Raw genomic sequence first — 27,668 nt, forward strand, 5'->3', positions numbered from 1 at the left:
AATCACGGCCCAGCTACAAGGTTAGCCTTTTAACAATTTGAAAGTTCATTACAAGTTCACGACCCAAAAATAGGTATCGGCCCAACAAATAACCGATTTCTATAATATGTGTTTGTTAAATGCAAAAGTGGTTGTATGAATAAGAAAAGTGTACGTGATGTTGTGTTCCTCCTAGACCCACATTCCATTATCCTCATCATTCACGTGTATGTTTGTCCCCTATCAATTGACATCTATTTCAACGATTGTCAGGAATCTTGTCCAGGTTAGGGTTTTATTTATCGTTAATTCTTCATCTTATGTATAAGCCCTTTGGGTAAGGTGTTCAAATTTAGACTTTAATCTTACGTCGTTAGCATTCCTCAATCCTTCACCTATTTCTGTGATCCATAGAGTTTTTATTGCCAAACAGTAAGTGAAAATTATCGCTACACTAATTTAGTTGATTTTTAGTTTTATTGTTGCCGTAGTAAAAATCAAAGGCATCACACACTAAATAATTTGTATTCGATGAAGGCTGAAACACAACAAAACAAAGGGTTACTGTGATGGTTTTTATGGATCAGTCTTGGTTTGTGAACTTTGTTGCATAGTACTTTACTACTTGTGTTTTTTTTTTTTTTTTTGAACGGCAATTTAATTTATTAATATAAACCCAAAGTACAACGTCACCTATACAATGTTACACATAATGATACCGAGATAGAATCCTATATGTACAACAATGGAGAATAGATTAAATCCCGAATCAAGTACTCGAAAGGCAAAATGAATTACGAAACTAGGACATTGGGGTTATGTAACCAATCTAACCACTCGACTTTGAGCTTCTTGCATCTCTTCCCAATCCATTCGAAACTTTTCACTTGAATATCGCATAGTGCAACCGGAGGAGACCAACTCTTATTTTTGAAGACCTTATTATTACGATTGTTCCATATTTGATACACGCTAACCCAAATCATTGCTTGCCATATCTTCACGCCGTCTTCCGAACATTGTACCCTAGAAGAACCACTTGGGAGATCATCCAAACCTTGTTGATTATAGACGAAACCCCACCACTTGAAGACTTTTTCCCAAATTTCTCGAGCCTTTACGCATGAAAACAAAGCGTGATCCACCGTTTCCACCTCGTCATTGCATAAAGGGCAAAGAACGGAGTGAAGATCAATTCCCCGCTTGTCTAGTTCGGACAAGATGGGCAATCTTCCCCGCCTCGCTCTCCATACAAAGACACCCACTTTCTTTGGGACAAGTAGGTTCTTTATAGTGGAAATGCCCGAACCCGCTATTGAAGGGAACGACTTCATGATATGCTTTGTTAAAGACTTTGTTGAAAAAGTACCCGAATCATTTAGCTTCCACGACCAAGAGTCATCTTTATCGAGCACCAATTTAGCACCCGATATCAACCTATTTAAATCGTCCAATTCACCCGAGGTCCTCCCACTTATATCACGCACCCATGCCCAGTTTGTAATAATCGTTTTGCCATCCCAAATAACTCGATCCGAAACCAATGCATTAATGTTTGACTCTAAGCGCACCAATCTCTTGAAAGTATCTTTTAGGGGTTTCTCGGTAAGCCAAACATCTTCCCAAAATCTTGTTGAACTCCCATTCCCGATAACTTTAGAAAACGACTTGGAAAAATTAACTCCGAAGCCATCAATCTCGAAACTTGTTTTGACAATTTTACTCCAAGTAGAGTTAGAGTAAGAATGTGTAAAAGACCCACCCGAAAACAATAACCCTGAATCCCCAAAAATGCTTTTAATAACACTAACCCACAAGGAAGTGGGTTCGGTATGGAACCTCCACCACCACTTGCCAATTAGTGCTAAATTTTTACATTTTAAAGAACCAAAATTAAGTCCGCCATCCGCGGAAGGGCGAATGACATCATCACATTTACCCACGAGATTTTTGACTCGTTACCCGCCCCTCCCCAAAAAAAGTTCCTTCTCACACTCTCAAGTTTACTAAGCACACAAGGCGGGGCACGGAAGAGCGAAAAGTAGTACAAAGGCAAACTATTAAGAACCGAAGTAACGAGGGTAGCACGTCCACCGAACGACATCGATCTCGCTTTCCAATCCGCAAGTCTTTTCCCAAACTTATCAATTACCGGTTTCCAACTTTCTACTTTGTTCATTTTCGCACCAATAGGCAACCCAAAATAACTGAAAGGGAAGCTACCAACTTTACACCCAAATAAATTAGCCATGGATTCGACTTCACTTTTATCAACTCCGACACCAAAAATGTTGCTTTTATTATAGTTAACCTTCAACCCGGAGCACAACTCGAAACACTTCAAGAGCTTCATCAAACTCTCAACATTATTCAAACTCCACTCACCAAAAAAAAATGTGTCATCCGCATATTGGAGATGCGAGATTGGAACATAATTGATACCGATTTTAACCCCACAATATAGACCGTTCGAAACCGCCGATTTTGTTAACCAATTAAGACCTTCCGCCGTGATAATGAATAAGAAAGGTGAGAGCGGGTCACCTTGTCTTACACCTCTCCCAAGCCGAAACTCTTTCGTTGGCGAGCCATTAACGAGAACCGAGATAGATGCGGATTTCAAACAAGAGGATATCCACCCGCGCTATTTATCACCAAAACCCATAAACCCCATCATATCGTCAAGGAATTCCCAACTTAGACTATCAAAAGCCTTTTCGAAGTCAACTTTGAACAACATGCTTTTCTTGCGGTTCCTTTTCAAAAACTCATATGATTCGTTAGCAATGAGAACACCGTCTATTATATTTCTCCCTTTGATAAACGCACTTTGCTCATGTCCCACAAGATACGGAATAACCTTTCTAATCCTCAACGATAATAATTTCGCAATGATTTTATATAAACTACCAATCAAACTAATGGGTCTATAGTCATTTAAGCTTACCGGATCCACCTTTTTGGGAATGAGGGTTATGAAGGAAGAGTTGCATCCGTATGAGATCTCACCTTTTTCTCAAAACCATTTAACCGCCACGACTAGATCCTCACGAATAATTGCCCAAATTTTTTAAAAAAATCTCATATTAAAACCATCCGGCCCCGGGACTTTGTTGCTATCACACTCGTTAACCGCCACCCATATTTCCTCCTCCGAAAAAGAATCTTCTAATTCCCTGGCTTCGCATTCTGAAATCCTCTTATACATAGATTCGAAATGGATATTCTGTTGAGGGATACTATTCTGGGTAATAGATGGATCAACAACATCCGGCCCAACATGAGAAGTGGCAGGCCCATCGTTAGAGTGAAGTGGATCCCTTGGCCCGTAATTAAAGGAAATTCCCACTGTTGATTTGAATGAATTAAATCCTCCCCAAATGCGTGGCCTATCCACTGACTTTTTTTCAAACAACATTTTGAAGTGAGAAAATATAGTATCCTTAACAAAAATTGGATCTTCATGCCAAAACCCGTCCACCATTATACCCCGGAAGTTACACTTGTTATATTTCCTTCTTAATGAAGCATGGAAGAACTTAGTGTTTTCGTCCCCATCAAGAATCCATTTGACTTTTGACTTTTGTTTCAACATACTAGCTTTCACTTTTTCTTTTTCCCCCCAACGTCTTCTACAATCAAGCCATGTTGCCCGATCCGAATCACTAAGAGTATTAGATTCCGCTTTCAATTCCCACTCCATGGCTTCTTTCTTGAGTTCATTTAATTCCGAATCAAGAGAACCGAATTTATTTTGACTCCAAGATTTGAGGGCCATCTTAACATTCTTTAACCTATCCCTAAACACGCAATCCTTCCTATATCCTTTAATAGGTTGAACCCAAGCCTCTCTAATAATCATATCCACCTATTCACAATTGAACCATTCGTCAAAGACCTTGAATGGTTTTGGCCCGTAGTCATGCACCTTATCCCTAAGAATCAAAGGACAATGATCCGAGTGTTAGATTATGGAGACATTTATACAAAACGAGAGAAAAAAAAACTGTTCCAACACTTGCACGGATTTTGCAGATTTCGGGAAGCGTGAAGCAGTCAAATGCGGCGCATCTTGACATGGATGCGGCGCATTCATAGAGCAAAATAGTCCGAGAGTTATTGATGCGGAGCATTGAGCTGATATGGCGCATCAGGGGTCAGATGCGGCGCATCACCATCTCGATGCGGCGCATCGAGTGCTGGTACATGAATCTGGAACGTGAAAAGCAAGTGATGCGGTGCATCACACATCAGATGCGGCGCATCTGGTGTCTGGCAGCAATTTGGCAAGTTGCAACCTTTACATCCGAGCATGCTTTGGCCTCCTTTCACTTTAGGTGCAAAGTTAATCACTTTACACCTAAAATTAGGGCTGTGATCATGCCATTACAAGGTGGAAAGCATGGCTAGTTGGTAAACAAGATGATTACTTGTCATGATGAAGATTCCTAGCTAGTTGTCATGGTGTTCTTGTTTTCTCCTATATATAGAACTCATTGTATGCAATTGTAACATACCACATACAGATTCTCAGTAATAAACACTCTCTAGTTGGTCCGTGGACTAAAGCAATCACACCGATTGCATATAACCACGTTATATCTTGTGTCGTTCTTACATTTACGCATTTATTATCTTTCGTTCATTAAGTAGGTTTGAGTGATCTTGATAGAATCACTACTCGGCTAGTAGTCTTGTAGAATTACTAGCGTTGTTTGGGTCCTAATATCCTAACAACTGGTATCTAGAGCACAAGGTTTCGTTAAGGGAACGATGGCGGAAGATGGGAAGTTTAGAATCGACCGATTCGATGGGAGAGACTTTGGCTTTTGGAAGATGCAAATTGAAGATTACTTGTATCAAAAGAAGCTACACCAACCCTTGTTAGAGACCAAGCCCGAAAGCATGGACGATGCCGATTGGACGCTTTTAGATCGTCAAGCTTTGGGTGCTATTCGTCTTTCACTTGCTAAGAACGTTGCATACAATGTTGTGAATGAGAAGACGACGTTTGCTTGATTGAAAGCACTCTCTAACATGTATGAGAAACCTACAGCTGCAAATAAGGTATTTCTCATGCGTCAATTGTTTAATACTAAGATGAAGGAAGGTACGAGTGCAACGGATCATATCAATGAATTTAATAATATCGTTTCAAGACTTGAATCGGTAGAGATTAAGTTTGATGATGAACTAAAAGCACTTATCTTGCTTTCATCATTACCGGAAAGTTGGTCGGGTACGGTTACCGCGGTTAGTAGCTCTACGGGAACTACTAAGCTAGCGTTTGAAGCTATAAGGGATTTGATTCTTGGTGAAGATACTCGTAGAAGAAACTCGGGAGAATCGACATCCTTTTCTTTGTTAAGTACCGACAACCGTGGTAGAAAATTTGAACGCGGTGTGAAGAAGGGTAGGAAGAAGTCTAAGAAGAGGAATTCATCGAAGGATAGAAGTGAAGTTACTTGTTGGGGTTGCAATCAAAAGGGGCACTTTCAAAGGAATTGCAAAAATGGTTCCGCGAAAGGTGTAAACTTAGCCGAAGGGGAAAGTGATGATGCACTTTTGTGTAGTGTTGAAAATTCTATGGAGTCTTGGATTTTGGATTCGGGAGCTTCGTTTCAGGCTACTCATGTCAAAAGCATGATGAAGAATTTTCGTTCATACCAAGGCAAAGTGAGATTGGCGGACAACAAGCAACTCAACATAGAGGGCATTGGAGATGTTGTTTTGAAGACTACTCTTGGTTCTAATTAGACTTTGAAGAACGTAAGGTACATTCCTAAATTGAAAAGGAAACTTATTTCGGTTGGTCAATTAGATGATGAAGGTAACGCGGTTACTTTTGAAAACCGCCAATGGAAGGTGGTTAAGGGTAATAGTATTGTGGCTCGTGGACATAAAAGGGAAACACTTTATATGGTTGAAGTGTTTGATGAAGACACGGTGGTTGCTACGGTTAATGTTGAGTCCGAATCAACTCTATGGCACCGAAGACTCGGGCATATGAGTGAGAAGGGTATGAAGATGCTTGTTTCGAGTGGGAGAATTCCGGATTTGAAAAAGGTAGAACTTGGGTTTTGCGAACCATGTGTATATGGGAAGCAAAAGAAGGTGACCTTTGGGAAATCAGGGAATGCACCTAAGTTGGAGAAATTGGAGCTCGTTCATACGGATGTGTTTGGTCCAACCAATGTAGAATCACATGGAGGTTCTCACTATTATGTCACCTTCATTGACGACTCCACTCGAAAGGTATGGGTTTATTTTCTTAAAGCTAAATCCGATGTATTTAATACTTTTGTGAAGTGGAAAGCTATGGTAGAAAATGAAACTAACTTGAAAGTCAAGAGCTTGAAGTCGGATAATGGAGGGTATATAGTAGTCTTGAGTTTAAAGACCATTGTGCAAAGCTCGGTATTAGAATGTTGAAAACAGTACCAGAGACACCGCAACACAATGGGGTCGCCGAACGTATGAATCGTACGTTAAATGAAAGGGCTAAGAGTATGAGACTACATGCCGGTTTGCCTAAAATGTTTTGGGCGGATGCGGTTAACACGGCGGCTTATTTGATAAATAGGGGACCCTCAACACCGTTGGGTTTCCGAATTCCCGAGGAAGAATGGAAAAGTAAGAAGGTGAGTTATGGTCACCTTAGGATCTTTGGGTGTAATGCATATGTGAAGACCAAAGATGCGGATAAAGACAAGCTTGAAGCTAAGTCAAAGAAGTGTATTTTCATAGGCTACGGATTGGATGAAATGGGCTATCGTTGTTGGGACAACGAAGCTAGAAAAGTAATTCGTTCACGAGATGTTACTTTTGATGAAGATTCGGTCTATGGCAAACCGGAAACGGGGAGTCCTAAACCGAGTCAAGTTACTTTTGACGATGTTTCTATTGATGATCTTGCAGGTTCTAGTGGGAGTACGGGGAACAATGAATTGCCAAATAACGGTGAGGCGTCGGAAAATGCTAATGATGGGGATGATTCGGAAAGCGGTGATGATTTCGAACATAGTGCGAGTTCTAGTGATGAGGAGGACACAAATGAAACCGGTCTAACCATTCCGGTTACTCCTACACCAAGACGCTCGACTAGAGTGCCCAAACCTAATCCTAGGTATTCTCCATCAGCAAACTACTTGCTCTATACCGAGAATGGTGAACCCAAAAGTTACTTTGAGGCAAGAAAAACAAAAGAATCCATACAATGGGAACTTGCCATGAAAGAAGAGATGGGATCACTTGAGAAGAACAAGACTTGGTCACTAGTGAAGTTACCTCATGATAAAAGGGCATTGCAAAGCAAATGGGTATATAGAATCAAGAATGAGATGGATGGCAAGAAAAGGTACAAGGCTCGTTTGGTAGTCAAAGGCTTTCAACAAAAGGAAGGGGTTGACTACAAAGAGATATTTTCACCGGTAGTTAAAATGACTACTATCCGTTTAGTACTTTCTATGGTTGCATCCGAAGACTTACATCTTGAGCAACTAGATGTAAAAACTGCATTCTTACATGGTGATCTTGTTGAAGAGATCTACATGAGGCAATCCGAGGGCTTTGAGGTAAAGGGTAAAGAAAAGTGGGTTTGTAAGCTAAAGAAAAGTTTGTATGGGTTGAAGCAAGCACCTCGGCAATGGTACTTGAAGTTTGACGAGTTTATGAAGAAGATTGGTTTCTTAAGATGTGAAGCGGATCACTGTTGCTACTTGAAGAAATTCAAGTCTTCTTACATAATCTTATTGTTGTATGTTGATGACATGTTACTTGCAGGTTCAAACATGTCCGAAATTAACAAGTTGAAGGGATTACTTTCCCGAGAATTCGAGATGAAAGATCTTGGCGGTGCTAGGCAAATACTTGGCATGAGTATTGTGCGTGATCGTTTGAAGGGTACTCTATACTTGTCTCAATCCAAATATATTGAGAAAGTAGTAGAGAGGTTCAACATGGAAGATTCAAAGGCCCGTTCTATGCCTTTGGGAAGCACCTTAAAGTTATCGAAAAGTCAATCACCAAAGACGGAAAGAGACAAGAAGGATATGGAAAAGGTTCCATATGCATCGACCGTGGGTAGTATTATGTATGCCATGGTTTGTACAAGACCCGATATTGCTCAAGCAGTGGGAGTTGTAAGTCGTTATATGTCTAATCCAGGAAAAGAGCATTGGGAAGCGGTCAAATGGTTGCTTCGTTATTTGAAAGGTACTTCTAATATGGGATTGTGTTTCTCCAAAAACAATCTCATACTTAGAGGTTATGCGGATGCTAATTTGGGTGGATGTGATGATTCGGGGAAAAGCACTACGGGTTATGTTTTCACAATGGGGAAGACGGCGATTAGTTGGTTATCTCGATTGCAAAAGAGTGTTGCTTTGTCAACCACCGAAGCCGAATACATGGCTATTGCGGAAGCTTCTAAAGAGCTAGTGTGGTTGAAGAACTTCTTAGGTGAGTTGGGTAAAAGACAAGAGTATTGCGTCTTGTATTGTGATAATCAAAGTGTGGTTCATCTTGGGAAGAATCCAGTGTTTCATAGTCGAACGAAACACATCAAGATAAGGTATCATTTTATTCGACAACATATAAATGATCGCACTTTATTCTTGGAGAAAATCCTTGGTAAGAAGAATCCTGCCGATATGTTTACTAAGGTGGTTACGATGGAGAAATTGAGGTTTTGCATTACCTCAATTGGTCTTCTCATGAATTGATGAGAGAAGACCCCAGCTAGAGATGTGAATGGTGTTACAAGTTTAACAAGTAATATTGAAGACCTTTTATCGAAAGTCTACTCATCCGAAGAATGTGTTGAGCGTGCGTGTCCCAAATGGTATTTGGTGGTAATCGAAGGTGGTTTAATGTTCTTGGTTAATTCATTGATATGATTGGACTTTTGTTCAAAGTCTCCAAGTGGGAGATTTGTTAGATTATGGAGACATTTATACAAAACGAGAGAAAAAAAAAACTGTTCCAACACTTGCACGGATTTTCAGATTTCGGGAAGCGTGAAGCAGTCAAATGCGGCGCATCTTGACATGGATGCGGCGCATTCATAGAGCAAAATAGTCCGAGAGTTATTGATGCGGAGCATTGAGCTGATATGGCGCATCAGGGGTCAGATGCGGCGCATCACCATCTCGATGCGGCGCATTGAGTGCTGGTACATGAATCTGGAACGTGAAAAGCAAGTGATGCGGCGCATCACACATCAGATGCGGCGCATCTGGTGTCTGGCAGCAATTTGGCAAGTTGCAACCTTTACATCCGAGCATGCTTTGGCCTCCTTTCACTTTAGGTGCAAAGTTAATCACTTTACACCTAAAATTAGGGCTGTGATCATGCCATTACAAGGTGGAAAGCATGGCTAGTTGGTAAACAAGATGATTACTTGTCATGATGAAGATTCCTAGCTAGTTGTCATGGTGTTCTTGTTTTCTCCTATATATAGAACTCATTGTATGCAATTGTAACATACCACATACAGATTCTCAGTAATAAACACTCTCTAGTTGGTCCGTGGACTAAAGCAATCACACCGATTGCATATAACCACGTTATATCTTGTGTCGTTCTTACATTTACGCATTTATTATCTTTCGTTCATTAAGTGGGTTTGATTGATCTTGATAGAATCACTACTCGGCTAGTAGTCTTGTAGAATTACTAGCGTTGTTTGGGTCCTAATATCCTAACACCGAGCGGTCCCTATCTAAAGAATCGATCGAGAGATCCTTCCAAAGATCAAGGAATTCCTCCGAAATCAAGAACCTATCAAGTTTGCTAAATTTGATCCCGTCATCGCTTATTCTCGTGAGCCTTCTACCATTAAGGGGGATTTCTATCAAACTATTTCTATCAATGAAATTGTTGAATCTATCGGCCCGACATTGGTAGAACTGTGAATTCATACGATCTGAAGAAGACCTAACCTCATTGAAGTCACCGCATAATAGCCACCTAGAATTAACACTCTCCAAAAGCTTATCTAAATACTCCCACATAAGTATTTTACTACGGTCATTATGGGGACCATAGATGTTAACAATGATAGACTCTTTACCCGTGGTCCTCCATCTCTCTCTGATGGCCAAAAAGAATTCACAAGAAGTATGACTATCAACCTCGAAAGAACCTTTATCCCAAACAGATAATAACCCACCCGACTTTCCTACCGCACTTTTTTGACAAAACCCACAATTCGAATCCCCCCATAGAGAGTACACCCACGAATCCGAAACCTCTTTGCATTTAGTTTCTTGGAAAACCGCTATACAAGGACATTCTTTTATGCAAATACTACGAACCCACCCGAATTTCCCGTCAATAGCAAAACCCCGAACATTTAAAGAAAGAACCTTCATAAGAACCAAGACAAACGAAATGAGTAATGAAACTTACAAAGAGGTTGAGGTAGACCACCTCAACCCAATTTGTTCGCCATATTTCCTCACATCCTCACTATTGAGTGATCTCTCTTTCCCTTCTCCGGGCTTCTTCGTAGGAGGTACCTTGCTTTTTTCTAATTTACCTTTTCTATTCCCCCTCATACCACACGTTCTACAATTGAACTTTTTGCTTCGATCACAATTTGAATCACATTTGAACCTATTTTTAAATCGCATTATCCGTGAAGATGCCCGGCAATTAGTCATCGCAATCAAGTAACAATCACTGCAATAAGAGACCTCTTTTGTACCCCGACTCGAAGTTTTGCGTGAATTATTAGCATCGGTAACAGATTTGGGGTTTCCACCGTGATCAGAATAGGATGCGTTCGTATTGTCTTTTCCTTTAGGTGGTTTAACCTTCAATTCACTTTTCTTTTTACGATCCTTTTTACCTTTGATAGGACTATTCGAATTTTCAACAGAATCCTCAGAACCATTATCTTGCGAAGATCTTCTAGGCCCAATTGTATCCTTATTATTATCCAAACCTTCCCCATTTTTTTGACTAGGCCCAATATTTAAATCAGGTGTCGGCCCGACCACACTTGGCCCATTCCCAACCCTATTTTCATTAAATGGCCCACCTTCTGAATTAATAACGGGTTTAACATGACTTACTGGAACACAAGAAGTCTCCTCGAATTGCTGGAAGTGAATCTCATCGGATTGGTTATTTAATTCGCACGCCACCCTTCTAGGGCTCCCCAAATCATTAATTACTTCCTTGGAAATAGTTTCTTCACCTAAAGTTTCGCACGCCGTTTCATTGACCACCTCCACATCATTGTTGTCTGCACATATTCCAATGTTACCAAACTGATCATCTTCAATGCTGTATGCCTGAGCACTAACCGGAAAGTTTGCCTCCACCTGGACATCTTGATCAGAAAACTTAGACTCACCGGAATCGATGGAGTCCTTATCCTCGTCATCATCTCCACTGCTTAATATCTCATTAAACGAACTTAACTCATCATCATCCTTTAATAATCCTTCCTCTTCCTCCCCGCTAGAGTACTCATCAGAATCTATGGAATCTGAATCATTATAGTACATATTCCTATCACCAGCACATCTCTAACAGGAATAATGACAACAGTCTTGAGGATCTTTCGTGACTTCTTTCGCTTCCTCATTAACCGTGATGAAATAGCTTTTGGATTGATATATTAGTTTTAGCGAGTCCTTGACTACCTCAGGATCATATAGTTTCACGAACATGTTGGAAACTAAACTTGATTGTGGGCTATTTGTTTTGGATTTGGGCTTGCAAGTATACAAATATTTTGAATCAAGATTGTAGCCCATTATGTAGAAACTTCTTGTAATATGTAGTAGTGAAAGTGTGTAGAATGTGTGTAGAATAATCTTGTAAAATATCTAGGTCTAGAAATACTAGGAAATATCTAGATAGTAGTAGATGATGGAGTGATCTAGACTACTCCATTGAGTAGTATAAATAGAGGGCTTCACCCCTCATTTGTAATCAAGCAACAAAGCAATTCAATAAGCAAATCAAGTAATAAACAAAGCCTTCAAGATCAATCAAACTTCTAAATCATCAATCCTCTCTTCCACAAATAATATACATAACCTATTTCTAACAAATTGGTATCAAGAGCTTGGTTCGACAAGATGATGGCCAACAATGTCATCACATTTCCTCGCCTCACAAAGGATAATTATGATCGATGGAGCATCCAAATGAAGACCTTCCTAGGTGGACAAGACTTATGGGAGATTATGGAGGAAGGCTATGAGGAACCTGCAGAAAAAGGTCCTCTCAGCAAGGAGAAAAAATTAATGAAGACGAACGATCAAAAGGCTCTTTCCATCATCCAAAAAAGTGTAGATGATGGAGCTTTTGAGAAAATTGCAAGTGCAACCACCGCCAAGAAAGCATGGGAGATCTTGGAGAATTCTCACAAGGGAATTGAAAAGGTGAAAAAGGTTCGACTACAAACACTACGAGGTGAGTTCGAATCCTTAAATAAGAAAGACTCAGAATCAATTTCCGATTACTTTACAAGAGTCTTGGCGATTGTCAATCAATTAAAGAGGAATGGTGAAACTCTAAGTGATGTAAGAGTCATTGAGAAGATTCTTAGATCATTAGATTCAAAATTCGACTATATAGTCGTAGCCATCGAAGAATCTAAAGATCTAGAATCAATGACTATCGATGAACTCATGGGTTCACTACAAGCCCATGAAGAGAGGTTCAATAAGAATAATAAGGAGCCATTGGAGCAAGCTTTACAAGCAAAACTGTCTTTTAAGGAAGAGAGCAGTGAAAAGACTCATCAAACGAGTCAACGAGGTCGTGGTCAAGTACGTGGCAGAGGACGAGGACAAGGATATATCAAACGTGGAGGCTATAGTTCTTACAGAAATGAAGAAAGAAGTCAAAATTTTCACCCGACAAGAGGTCGCGGGAGAGGCTACACAAGTAGAAGGCCAAGGTATGACAATTCTCAAACCAAATGCTATAATTGTCATAAATTTGGCCACTATGCTTCGGAATGCGAGAAGTCAAACAATTACGTGCAAGAAAGAGCAAATTTAGTGCAAGAAGATACCGAAGCCGTGAAAAACACTTTGTTACTAGCATGCAAAGGTGAAGATAACGGAGAATCAAATTTGTGGTATCTCGACACGGGTGCAAGCAACCATATGTGCGGTGACAAAAACATGTTTGTGGAGTTAGACGAGGTAATTAGTGGAAATATCACCTTCGGAGATTCCTCTAAAGTCCCGGTTAAAGGCAAAGGTAAGATTCTCATCCGCTTAAAAAATGGAAGGCATCAATTTATCTCTAACGTGTATTATGTGCCTAATATGAAGACGAATATACTGAGTATTGGACAACTCTTAGAGAAAGGCTATGATATTCACATGACAAATCGTACTCTTTCTTTAAGAGACCAAAAAGGAGGTTTGATTGCTAAGGTGCCAATGTCAACGAATAGGATGTTCATGCTAAATATTCAACATGACATTCCAAGATGTTTAAAAGCATGTTTCAAAGATAATTCTTGGCTTTGGCACATGAGATACGGGCACTTAAATTTTGGAGGGTTAAAATTATTATCAAGTAAAGGAATGGTGAAGGGTTTGCCTCCAATTAATTATCCGGATCAAATATGTGAGGGATGCCTTCTAGGAAAGCACTTCCGAAACAGTTTTCCAACAGAAGCTTCTAGTAGAGCGAAGAAACCTCTAGAACTTATTCACACGGATGTGTGTGGACCCATCAGCCCACCATCTTTTGGTAAAAATAGATATTTTATTCTATTTATTGATGATTTTAGTCGAAAGACATGGGTCTATTTTCTAAAAGAGAAGTCGGAAGCTTTTGGAATGTTCAAGAAGTTTAAAGCATTTGTGGAGAATCAAAGTGGTCTCACCATAAAGGCGTTGAGATCCGATCGTGGAGGAGAGTTCACATCCAAGGAATTCAAGAAATTTTGCGACAACAACGGGTTACGACGTCCTCTAACTCTTCCGTATTCACCTCAACAAAATGGTGTTGCGGAAAAAAAAAATAGGACCATTCTTGATATGGCCCGGAGTATGTTAAAGAGCAAAAGGATGCCTAAGGAGTTTTGGGCTGAGGCAGTGGACTGTGCGATCTATCTATCAAATAGCTCGCCCACTAGAAGTGTCAAGAACAAAACGCCCATTGAAGCTTGGAGTGGAAGGAAGCCCGGCATCTCACACCTTCGAGTGTTCGAAAGTGTGGCATATGCTCATGTGCCAGATCAGAAGAGGACGAAGCTCGATGATAAAAGAGAGAAACTCATATTCGTGGGCTATGACTCAAGTTTGAAGGGTTACAAGTTATACAATCCCAAGACCGGTAAAGTAATCTCAAGTCGAGATGTGGTGTTCGATGAAGAAGCAACATGGGATTGGAATGTTCCCGAAGAGGAGAACTACGACTTTCTCCCTTATCCATTCGAGAGTACTGCAAGGAACGAAGAATATCTAGAAGTTCAAGAACCTTCTAGTACACCATCTCCGCACTCTCCACGTACTCCAACCACTACACCTAATGAAGTGACACCAACATCAGGAGGAGAATCAAGTAGGCTACAACATCACACAAGGAGCATTGAGGAGTTGTACGAGGTAACTCAACCTATGGAGGATCTAACATTGTTCAGCCTTCTTGCCGATTGTGAGCCAATAAGTTACGAAGATGCAGCAAAAAGCCAAAAGTGGAAACGTTCCATGGACGAGGAGATTCAAGCAATCGAGAAGAATGATACGTGGGATCTTGCTACACTTCCAAAAGGGCATAAGGCTATTGGTGTAAAGCGGGTGTACAAGGCCAAGAAGAATTCCAAAGGTGAAGTTGAAAGATATAAGGCAAGGTTGGTGGCAAAGGGATATAGTCAACGAGCCGGCATAGACTATGACGAGGTATTTGCTCCCGTCGCTCGTCTAGAAACTATAAGATTGATAATCTCACTTGCGGCTCAACATAATTGGAAGATTTATCAAATGGATGTTAAATCCGCGTTCCTTAATGGCCACTTTGAAGAAGAAGTCTATATAGAACAACCTTTGGGATACATCGTGAAAGGCCAAGAGAATAAGGTGCTGAAATTGAAAAGGGCCTTATATGGGTTGAAGCAAGCGCCTCGAGCATGGAATAGCAGGATAGACAAGTATTTCCAACAGAATGGCTTTACAAAATGCCCACATGAGCATGCTCTCTATACCAAAGTAAGCAAGGAAGGAGATGTTATGATCGTGTGCCTATATGTGGATGACTTGATATTCACTGGCAGTAATCCCAAAATGTTTGAGGAGTTCAAGAAAGCAATGGTTCGGGAGTTCGAGATGACCGACATTGGACTTATGGCTTACTATCTTGGGATCGAGGTAAAACAAAAGAAAGAAGGAATATTCATATCCCAAGAAGGTTATGCGAGTGAGGTGCTCAAGAAGTTTAAGATGAATGAATGCAAGACAATGAACACACCGGTGGATTGCAATCTCAAATTGTCAAAAGATGATGAAGGATACTTGGTGGACCCAACACAATACAAGAGTTTGGTTGGAAGTCTGAGGTACCTAACCTGCACGAGGCCAGATATTCTCTACGGAGTTGGACTAGTAAGTCGATACATGGAAGCACCTACAATAAATCACTTGAAGGCGGCCAAGAGGATACTTCGCTACATCAAAGGTGCGATTGACTATGGCCTGTTTTATTCGCCTTCTGAGCACTTCAAGCTAGTTGGATACAGTGATAGTGATTGGGCTGGAGACATAGATGATCGTAAGAGTATGAGTGGTTTCGTGTTCTATATGGGAGATACGGCGTTCACATGGAGCTCGAAGAAGCAACCCATTGTGACTCTGTCAACGTGTGAAGCCGAGTTTGTAGCAGCAATATCGTGCACCTGTCATGCAATATGGCTCAGGAAGTTACTAAATGAGCTTAAGTTTTTTCAAAAGGAAGCTACAGAGATATATGTGGATAACAAGTCTGCGATTGCTCTAGCAAAGAATCCAGTCTTCCATGATCGAAGCAAGCACATCGATACGAAATACCATTACATCAGGGAGTGTGTTACAAATAAAGAGGTGCAGATAAAGTACGCGAAGTCACTTGACCAAGTTGCTGATATTTTCACAAAGCCTCTAAAACACGAGACGTTTCAGAGATTACGGAATATGCTCGGAGTAACGAAATCAAGTTTAAGGGGGGCTGTTGGAAACTAAACTTGATTGTGGGCTATTTGTTTTGGATTTGGGCTTGCAAGTATACAAATATTTTGAATCAAGATTGTAGCCCATTATGTAGAAACTTCTTGTAATATGTAGTAGTGAAAGTGTGTAGAATGTGTGTAGAATAATCTTGTAAAATATCTAGGTCTAGAAATACTAGGAAATATCTAGATAGTAGTAGATGATGGAGTGATCTAGACTACTCCATTGAGTAGTATAAATAGAGGGCTTCACCCCTCATTTGTAATCAAGCAACAAAGCAATTCAATAAGCAAATCAAGTAATAAACAAAGCCTTCAAGATCAATCAAACTTCTAAATCATCAATCCTCTCTTCCACAAATAATATACATAACCTATTTCTAACAGAACACTCTCCCCTTCAGTAAGCTCTGGTTCCCCTTAATCGAACAATTTTCTAGCATGTAGATAACACCGTACCATTCAGCTATGGAAGAAAAGGTTTCTTCAGACCAACATGGAGGAGGGATACCACTGATAGATAGCCACACCATTCGACTCTCTGGCCAAGCTGAAAACTCCCACTTGTTGGTCTTATGAATCCGCTTGTTCAATGGATTATTTTTTTGTAGTGAATTGTTAGCAGCTTCCATAGTCGAGAAAACTAACAAAACACTCAACCCTCCAAGCTTTTTAATTTCCACCTCAGAGAACCCTTCTGCACCAAGAATGGACTCTAGGTTTTCCAGGATAGAGATACTCTTGGCCTCCGCAACTATTGCCTTAGTAAGAAGGTCATTGTTATTTTCACAGGCTTCGTCCCTCACCTGAATAATTTTAGTTTTCTTCAATCTGTCTGGACTGGAATCATTACCCTCCTGACCTGAGTTCATCCTGCGTTTCTCATTTAGTGAGTCCCGAAGATCAAAATACTTATTACCCAAAACTTCATTGAATTGACGCCCATCTTGAAACCCATTGTTGTTAAAACCTTTGTTAACCCCTGAAGTAGAGCGATTAGCCTGAGGAATAGACTGATTTTGTCTAGGAGCCCACTCCGTAGCCTTGAAAATCTTGATTCTTGCATCTTCTCCGGCTCCAAAAGTGACGGATTCTAGCGAAGAAAGCAGTTTGGAGCTGTCACTCACATCAGCGAAATGGACAAAGGCAAATTTCTGTCCATTTGCAAGTCTCTTTTTAGGAACAAAAACATCCCGCACTGACCCATGTTGCTTGAACATCTTCCAGAAATCGACTACTTTTGAATCATCGGGAAAGTTGTGAAACATAAACGATGTTAATCGGTTTCGGTTTAACCACCTGCTGCTGTAGCTCTCATAGTTGCCGTTGAACCGCCCTCGAACCCTTTCCGTGCCTACCTTTGATGTGCCATTCCTTACCCTCTCACTCTCTTTCTTTTGATTTTCTCTCTCTAGGTTTTCTCTCTCACACATTTTGCACTTTACTACGTGTGTTACAGAAAAAGGCTGATAAAATAGACAGTTGGGTGGCTTGCAAACGTATCATTGATGTTTCAACTGAAGGAGGTGAGTTGGGTGGGTTAGGTTGGTGTTACATAAAAGATAAAAGATTTATATCTTTTGACAATCCACTAAGTAAGATCAGTGGTCAATGAGGTTATTAGAAGCACAATATATAGTATATGATTATTCTTGGTGTGGATATACAACTTAGGCTTGCAAATGATAGTACCAAAGTCACACTGGCAGTGAAAAGAATGTTTGCCTATGAGATGTTGAGGTGTTGGTAGCAGGTAATTATTCACTATAACTTTATAAGTTACTCTCTCTAAGAAATTAAGGGTATATTTGATGTTACAAGTACTTATAGTGCATTATCTGTAGTATGACAAAGAATTTCAAAACATGATTTCGTTATCACTTTTTCACTGCTAAAAAGTCAAAGTATTTAAATTTAGCATTGTAATTATCGTCCATCATAGATATGGATGACGAAAACATCTCTATATCAATACGAATATTGACCAACGTACACACAGATTCGACAAATGCTTCCTTATTTTATGTTGGGTTGTCTTTTGCATCCCCATGTATAATCTATATAGTCAGAGCTGCGTAAATCTAGGAAAGAAAGATAAAAAAATTCGAAGTTTTTCAGCCAAACTACATTTAACCATTAATGCGAAGTATCATAACATTAAAATATGGATTCTAGACGATAATATTCCTCAACAGTAGCCAATACACATCATGCTTTGATCAGAGAGACTAATTCTTATGCTTAGTGCTTAATTCATTGAACTAAAGTAAATACATAAGGCAATTGAGTAAAATGCTCTAAACCAAGCCTACGAGGCCATCGGGGCGGTTTAAAGTTTCAAAGGGAAGGAACTCTTTCGAGTTTTAGAGATGGCCGGTTTAAAGTTTTAGTAGCCACTGATGTTGCTGCTCGTGGTCTTGATGTTCCCAATGTTAATCTGATGAACTTTTTTCTACTTATATTAACATGGGTCAAATAACTGGTTAGTATTCAATTTTATTTTCAGTTTTGCTTGGCTAAAAATAATCACATCAGATAACATTCCTTTTAACATGGGTTAATTTTTTCTAATTTGAACTTTTTCTTTTAATGGTCAGGTGATTCATTATGAACTACCTAACTCTTCAGAAATATTTGTTCATCGATCTGGTCGTACTGGTCATGCTGGCAAGAAAGGAAGAGCAAAACTGATGTATTCTTCACAACAGTATAGAGATATGAAAGGATACGAGAGGGAAGTGGGATGTAAATTTTCAGAGGTGATATTTCTAAACAGATTTATAGCTTGCTTGTATAGTATGCAGTTAGTTCATTTTGCAGAAAGTATATATATAATCTTTGTTAATTGCGATTAAGTTCCTTTCTTTATTATTGCATTTACTTTGTGTTTTATGCCGTTAATGGTGTATCCTATCGTATATACACATAAAAGGCATAATGGTTGCATAAAAGTAGCATCAGGAAGGCTGGAAACAACAGTTTTGTGGAGTTATCCGTGGCTGCTCCGTCATGCGTAAGCCTTGAAGGCCGCCTAGCGCGTAAGCCCTGGCCGGAGAACGCCACCTTCAGCGTAAATTTCGGATCACAAGTAACAGAACGTATCATCATCTGACACGTGTCCCCAAGCAATCTGGTGGATCTGACACTATAAATAGACCCATTGGGTCGTCATTTTACAGAGTTCAGATATTCTGACAACTTTGAGAGCTGAGACTTCACTTCTCTTTCTCTCTCTACTTTCTCTCACTAGAAGTCATCCGGCTAGCACTCTTACGCTCTACGGATGACAGATTGATTAAGCCACCCCACAAGTTTCTACACTTGTGAACCGGGTCTGCAGGGATTATTTTCCGAGGGTAAAAATCAATCGGCAACACTCCGCCCTCCTAAAGCTAGATTACTTCTAGTATCTTGTTGACACACTAAGCCTTACTTCATAAGGAAATAGGTGTTAACAATGGCGCCATCCACTAATGCAAAGAACACACGAAACGGAAAAGGAACAAAAACAACTGAAGCTCCATTTGTACTTGAAACAGTCAACAATCCATCAACTGACGACATGATAACTGTTGAAGATGTACCCGTTCAGCCACTAGATGGTACGATTGAAGAAACAGTTGCTGAAACTGCAGAAAGGCTTAAACATTTGGCAACTAATTCGGAGAAAAGGCCAGTAATCAAAGAAACAACAGCCAGAAGTGCAGAAAGACTTTCAAATTTTGTTACTAATCTAGAGCGACGACCATTGATGCAACCACGGCGATGTCCATCATTTATACCTCTTCGGCAGATGGCGGATGGCAAAGACAAGCAAATAATGAAAAGGCAATCTATATCAAAATACAAGTTATCCAGGCTACTCGACAAGCTGGGCAGTCTTATTGATGATTCTGGGGATGATAGCGACCTGAGCTATGATAATAATGACTCTGATGATGAAATTGACAAAGATGAGTTCATGTCAGAGAAGCAGGCAGTGTTGCTATTAAATGACATTCTTAAGCAGACAGCTCCGGCAAAGTATAAGCAACGCTTAGCGCAGCCCGCCGTCCGTGTTGTGGCCGTGGACAATTTCTTTGCCCTCATTACTGGAGAGCAAGCCACCAAGCCACCAGCCATGGCAGAATCTACACAGTGTTTCATTGATCGAATTGCTAATTATCCATTGCCCAGAAATCTTGCTATACCAACAATTGGAGTTTATGATGGCACAACGGATCCGGAAGATTTTCTGACTATGTTTGAAGGTGTTATGAGGTTGCAGCATTGGGAGGATGAAACTGCGTGCCATATGTTTCCTATGGTACTGCAGAAAATGGCACGCGAATGGTTTGCTAGTTTGCCGCCAAGGAGTATTACTAGTTTTCTTGACTTGAGAGCAAAATTTGTGATGCAATACCAAAATCTCCGGAGCTGTACTCTGACACATCTTGACGCACACGAGATCACAATGCATCATAACGAATCTTTGAGCAATTTTATGAAGCGTTATACACTTGAAGCACAGAAGATCCCTGATTGTCCAGAATCACAGCTTGTATCTGGTTTCATCTTCTGTTTGGACCAGCGACGGTTTAGTGCACTTGTTCATGCATTACGGTATGACTTTCCAAAAACATTACATCAGGCGTTGGAGGTTGCACAAAGGCATGTTCGAGTTGGTGAGCGTGGGTTGAACAAGTTTGATACTGGCAGTAGTAGCAAGCCGCACAACGGAGGACGGTATTTTGACAGAAATCAGAGAAGGAATGACAATTCAAATGGAGGATGGAGAGGAAACAATCACCCTAATGATTTCCACCACAACAGAAGGCCAATAGAAAGGTACCCGTTAATAATGGCGCTTACCAAAACTCCGAAAGAGATTCTCTTCACTGAACCAATTCGGACCACTTTCAATGCTCCAGCACCTATGGAAGAAAGGGAGGGTCCAAAGAGTGAGTTGTGGTGCGATTTCCATGAGGCTTGGGGCCATGATACGGACAATTGTAAATCTTTGATGAGAGAAATCATAGCGAAAATCAAGGCAGGAGAACTGAATCATTTGTTGCCTGGCAAACAGTACAGGAGGAATGATCCTCGCAGGAAATTTGCGTGGCAAAGGAATGATGGTAACAGAGGACGCCGTGGAGAGAATAGAAGAGAGCAGCATGGTGGAAGAGATAATCGGAACCAACCGCAGTACGGAGACCAGAACACAGAGGGCGAGACAACTCCAGAAGTTGTAATCAGGATGGTTTGGATCAACGACAGTCATTATGAAGAAGGTGAATCATCAAACAGCAATTTGGACAGCTGGAGATATGCTCCAATTATCTTTCAGCCAATTCAGAATTGGACGTTGTCCGTCCAACCAGTGATCATTTCAGCAGAGATAGCAAATAAGTTTGTTAACTGTATCTACACAGATACGGGAAGTGAAGCTGACATCATTTACTGGCATTGCTTGAAAACTTTTCCAAGGCATGTGCAGAGCAGAGCTAGGCAAACGAGGTTGAAAGTTTCTGGATTAACGGGAGCACCGGTAAATGCCATGGGGAAGATTCGTTTGGAAGTTGTTATGGGCACATTCCCATTGTTGAGAACAGAAACAATCGATTTCATAATCATAGGTGGAAATTCTCGATTTAATGTCCTTTTTGGAAGGGCAGCGTTGGCTAAATTCGGAGCGATAACATCGACAGCTCATGCAGAGATCAGGTTCCCAACTCCTAACGGAGTAGCCACCATACATTCACAGTATGTGGCACCGGTTAGGGAGAGATCCACATTTGTGAACTTACCAAAAGGCAACGTAAACTTGAGAAAGCATGATCGGTTGTTTAGTGATAATGAAGTTCAGGAGTTTTTCATTCCATAATCAAGTGTGTAGGCCGGATAGCGCTGGGCGCTCGGCGTGTGAAGAAGCAAATCTCAGCATGTTATCAAGAACAAAAGTTTATTATCAGAGCAGTTTTTTAGCATTTTTATGAAGACATTGTCTTTTACAATCATTGTATTCATGCCAAAATACGCATGTTTGGCATTTGAAGAACATATTTTCGCATTATATGAAGAGCAACGTTTATCAATTTACTGTGAACCATTGTGGTTATTTTACAGTGCATATGTTAGCAATTGCATACATTAAACATTCATGGCGTACTAATTAGGCTTGATCCACCTAAATTCGTCATCAATCGTTTATGTACTGCACAGTACCGAACAATAAATTTTATATTTTTCTTAAACAAAGTGCTGCCCGTGACAAATGTAAAACATTACATTTATAACCTGCCCACGGAAGAAGTGTATTTTTAAAATACCTCCGATGGCGGAAGCTTTTGTGCCGGCCAGTAAAGGCACAAGGGATCGGCTAGAAAACGTTTAAGTTTTACTAAAACGCACCGAGGCATGATACAAAACTCAGATACTTGTCATGACAAACATTATAAAAAACTTACTTCACAGAACGAAGTTCTATATTTTATGTATGAAGGCAAAATAATTAGCAATTCTTCCTCATATACTTTATGACGGAAGGCGTAAGACGGAGAGTCTATTGATTTGTAATCATTCTTCTAAAACACTTCATAATTCTTCCTCATTAATTTTATGACGGAAAGCGTGTAATAGAATTCAGACATCATATTCATTTAGCAAAACTTAATACTACAAGGCGTCTACATATGAATTACCTTATACACTTTTCAAAATGATTTGCTCAATTATACACTGCACAATTGTGTATAGAAATTTTATGCTCAGGTGCATAATCGATTGGTTTTAAAGCATTAAGCATCAAAATATTTGCAACAAGCATATAAACACACGTAGTCATCACAATAAAGTCAGTATGAATATAATGTCAAGGTCAGAAGAAAATTTATTACAAAACATTTTTTGACATTTTTACAAAAATCAATCAAACTGCACGCTAAGCACATCTTAAGCAGATGAATCTTCTTTGCTGCATACTTCATCATAAACGTTTATCTTCAAATTTATCAATTTGTCTTTAGTCTCATCAACCTTTTCCTGAGTACCAGGAGGCATAAGTTTGGTAATAGCAGCAGAAGGGGTCTGGTTGGGAGCAAGGCGTTTAAACAGCTTGCCGGTCACATCAGCAATAGCATGGGTGCAGGCAGCATCAACATAATCATTGTAGGGATTCCCTACAAGACTGGATCCAAGCACCTTAGCTATCAGACCTGGTATACCCTTCTTAAGCTCAACAAAATTACCTTCACCTTTCTCCGCCCTCCGGAGAAGCTCAGCAGACTTTTCCCTCTCTGCATTCAGCTGCTTCTCCAGCTCACCCACTTTCACCTGCTCCTCTTCAAGTTTTTTCTTCTCAGCATCCCTTTCCCCTTGCAGAACAACAACAACACCTTGAGAACTTTTTAGCTCAACTTCTTTAGCCTTTATTATTTTCTGCGCATTACTTAAGGCACGCTCAGCATCAGCAGCTCTTTTACGAGCATTTGCACCTTCAGCTATGTCTTTACGGGCTATAGCAAGAATAGACTCTTGATGCTTCTGCAGTTGCAGCATAGAGTCCAGATGATTGGTTAGCAGTACATGAGCTGCCATAGTTGATTCCCTGAGATGATCAGAACGGAGAGCGGTGAATTGGGGTTTCAGCTCAGGGATAACACAACCCTGTACAAGAAAAAATTTTATGAGTAATTTCAGGCAACTCACATCAATAAGTTACAAACGTATACATGCAGAAGGTCTTATCATTCATACCTGAAGAAGAGTTGCAAATTCTTTATCCTTAGTGGCAGGGTTTGCAATGATGGCCTGCAATGCCTTCACATGAGCAGGAAGAGTTGGCTCTTGCACATTGGAGGATGTGATAGCTGGGTTAGTGATATTAGGAGGAGGAGAATGATAAGCAGAGTTGCCTTCCAGCCTATCTTCATGAAATTCAGATTCATCGAATGTAGTAAAGTTTGGGTCAGGCGTTTTCAGGCCCTTCTCTCCTTCACTTTCAAGAATCTCCTCCGACCTCCGTTCACCGCCCTCTGCGGCCTTCCCTTGGCTATCATCCGACTCTGCTAAAATCACTAACAAGAACAAATTAGCATTATGAACAAACATAACGGTTGTAAGCAAAAACATGTGAATTTTCAAGAAAGCACAGAATGGACATGCTTCTCCTTCGTTTCTGCTTTTTGCCCTCCTCTGTACTCTTTGCCCTTTTAGAGCCTATGCTCTTCTTTCTTGTCTTTTAGGTTGGAGGAGGAGTGGGGTTAGTTTCACCCGTGATGTCAACTGACCCCGATGTTTGTTGATCGGCGGTAGTGGTATCATCCGCTGTCCGCTCAGTGTCTGTATGTTCAGACTCGGATTCACTGATTGAGCTGCTCACAGCAATTTCTTTCCCCTTTTCAGCAGCAGCAGCAGCATCAACAGTAGCTTTAGTTTCAGCTGCAACTCTCTCTGCCTCTAGCTCTTCAGCAGTTTTGTCACGAGCAGTGACCTCTACATCATCATCAAGATCAGCGGATAAAAGAGCAGAGCGAACCTGCATCATGGAGTTGGCTGCAAAAATTACACATAAACAGCAATATAAGTAAACATGACAAACAATAGACACAAATCTATATATATAATAGGATGATCATATCACATCCTACCCTGGTTTTTCTCACGAAGTACTGGCACAGAATTGCTTGGCCATTCTTGACTCACTTTGCACAGCACAAGAATTCCCTCATACCTTTCGTATGATCTGGGCGGAAGACGGAGCTCTTTCAAGCTATTTACTATCCGCTGCTCTGAGGGAGAAATCTTAACGCCCTTTCCTATACCAGCATCAATAGCACCCCATTCCCGGACAACTGAGTACTCTTCCGGAATAACGGTCTCATCAACAAAGAAAAATGGACTTTTCCAGTCCTTCAAATTTGAAACTCTATTCGGACCAACAAAATGGTTATTTTTCTTACTATCAATAGTAAGCCAACAATCACTAATTGTGCGAATTCTAAACAAAGAGATAAAAACTTTAATGCGAGGCTTTATATTAATAGCATTGCAGTACATTTCAAAAAGGATGATTTTTTGAAGGTTGTGGGGATGCATTTGACTAAGACAGGCCTTATAATATCTAAGAAGACGAAGAAGAAAGTTAGTAAGGGAAACACGGAGGTTGCCGTAGGTAATTTGTAAGGCGTATAAAGTAATTTTCCCCTCAGGAGGTTTGTCAGCAGTTTGTCTATTGGTGGGAAGAAAAGGGTTGTATTGATTGAGATGGCGGAAGGCAATCTTTAAGCCATCTAAATATTCACTTGTCAATGATGAAGCCATCGTGCTAACTTCTGGAATATCAGCGGTATTTGACGAAGAAGGCTTAGCGTGCTCTTGGCCAGTACTCCGTGTAGAAGCCATGATAATACAGTAAAAGATATCAACAAGAAGAAAATAGCAGTAAGATGAAGTGTACTGACCTTGGAAGACGGTAAACCTTAAAAAGGTGAAGATTGAAGAAGGCGATGAAGATTTGGGGAAGAAATATGCTTTTTAGATCTTGGCAAAAGTAAAAAAGTGATGGTAACAGGGTTATGACGGTTTTTATAGGGGTTCATCGGTGCAATTTTTATGGCCATGATTGAGACACGTGTATGGGTAACTTTAAACGAAGGGTATGAAATAACACTTTTTACAGCTGGAGGCGCGTGGATGATCTCAGCTGTAAAAAATTAATCATAACAGCGTCAGTAAAATTCGTCTGCATTTAATGCCTAAAATGTTTTCCCCGATGCAAGTGGGCAATGAACAAGCTGGTTTGGCATGCATTTTCAAAAGTTTAACGACTTAATCATTCTTCAAATGCTTAAGTCATTAAACTGGGGGGACTTAATGGTGTATCCTATCGTATACACACATAAAAGGCATAATGGTTGCATAAAAGTAGCATCAGGAAGGCTGGAAACAACAGTTTTGTGGAGTTATCCGTCCAGCGTTCTCCGCTGTATAGGCTGCTCCGTCATGCGTAAGCCCTGAAGGCCGCCTAGCGCGTAAGCCCTGGTCGGAGAACGCCACCTTCAGCGTAAATTTTGGATCACAAGTAACAGAACGTATCATCATCTGACATGTGTCCCCAAGCAATCTGGTGGATCTGACACTATAAATAGACCCCTTGGGTCGTCATTTTACAGAGTTCAGATATTCTGACAACTTTGAGAGCTAAGACTTCACTTCTCTTTCTCTCTCTACTTTCTCTCACTAGAAGTCATCCGGCTAGCACTCTTACGCTCTACGGACGACAGATTGATTAAGCCACCCCACAAGTTTCTACACTTGTGAACCGGGTCTGCAGTGATTATTTCCCGAGGGTAAAAATCAATCGGCAACACTCCGCCCTCCTAAAGCTAGATTACTTCTAGTATCTTGTTGACACACTAAGCCTTACTTCATAAGGAAATATGTGTTAACAGCCGTCAAGGTTTTAATTGGTTATCAAGGGTTTATTTGTTTAGTTATGCTCTTGTGTTTTTAGGCACGTGTTCAAGTTTCTCTTTCATAATGAAGTAAATATGCTGAATGTCAAATATTCATGAGACACGATTATCCATTCCAGCTACCTTTACCCATAAGGTCATTCGAAGGACACACACACACATTTCAGTCCCACTGCAATAAACTCGAGAAGAGGCTATCCGGAATTCATGGTAGAGAGGGTCATTGAAACAAGTCACACACGAAGACTGGTAGATTTACTCTCCACAACAAACAACACCTGCTGAAACTTCCATGAAGGTAATAAATTTCCTACTTATAAAATATGTATTGATATCGATTGATAACACATTATTTGCTACTGACATCCATGCTGCCAAAAGAACCTACTGTATTCCTAATAATAACTGGAAACTTTTTTAGAAACCGATTATGTTATAAGATGCGATGCAGGCAAGTATTTATCAGGATATTCAACCCTAGCGTCGAAAGTGTCCTTTGATATTGAGACTCTTGAAAATCTGTAGTCACTAACAGGTATTCATTTCTGATCTTTTATTATTTTATGTTATTGTTTGGTATATGATTTATGTTGATGAACAATTTAAAGATTGACAGGTGACGTCATGGGCGGGTTGGGTAACACTGAAATTAGGTAAGATATTATTATGTAGCCTCATTTGGGTAAAAATAGTACTTATATAGATTTTGTTTTAATATTGTAATTTGGGTTTGATATGTCTTTTAATCTATTCTGATTTGGGAGATTTGATGATCATATTTTTTGTCATCGAGAAGCTATGTACTTCACTGGTATGTCAGGTATACATTTTAATCTGCATAGATCTAAAATTACCCATTCACCATTGAATTAAAAGAACAAACAAAATCTGCTCTCCGAATAAGACGTAGCTCCCTCATTCAACTACCCACATTTGAGATATCTCATTTGATCCTAGAATGGGAGTAGAAATAGGCATGTACAAGTCTTTTAACAACACCCCCCACAGAGCGATCAATCCGAAAAACCAACATCAGTGAAACAAACACCATC

General features: G+C 40.2%; 1 protein-coding gene across 1 annotated transcript; it reads left to right on the forward strand.

The window, feature by feature from the left end:
- The first annotated feature begins 208 nt into the window (after positions 1 to 208).
- Positions 209 to 26,777, forward strand: LOC139870553 (DEAD-box ATP-dependent RNA helicase 9-like). Its single transcript, XM_071858337.1, has 3 exons — positions 209 to 265; positions 18,760 to 18,921; positions 26,655 to 26,777. The coding sequence occupies exons 1-3, from the start codon at positions 209 to 211 to the stop codon at positions 26,679 to 26,681; spliced, it is 246 nt and encodes an 81-aa protein (XP_071714438.1). The 3' UTR covers positions 26,682 to 26,777.
- Positions 26,778 to 27,668: the final 891 nt, after the last annotated feature.

The sequence above is a fragment of the Rutidosis leptorrhynchoides genome, chromosome 10, assembly GCF_046630445.1.
Source record: "Rutidosis leptorrhynchoides isolate AG116_Rl617_1_P2 chromosome 10, CSIRO_AGI_Rlap_v1, whole genome shotgun sequence".
In the NCBI taxonomy this organism is placed as follows: domain Eukaryota; kingdom Viridiplantae; phylum Streptophyta; class Magnoliopsida; order Asterales; family Asteraceae; genus Rutidosis; species Rutidosis leptorrhynchoides.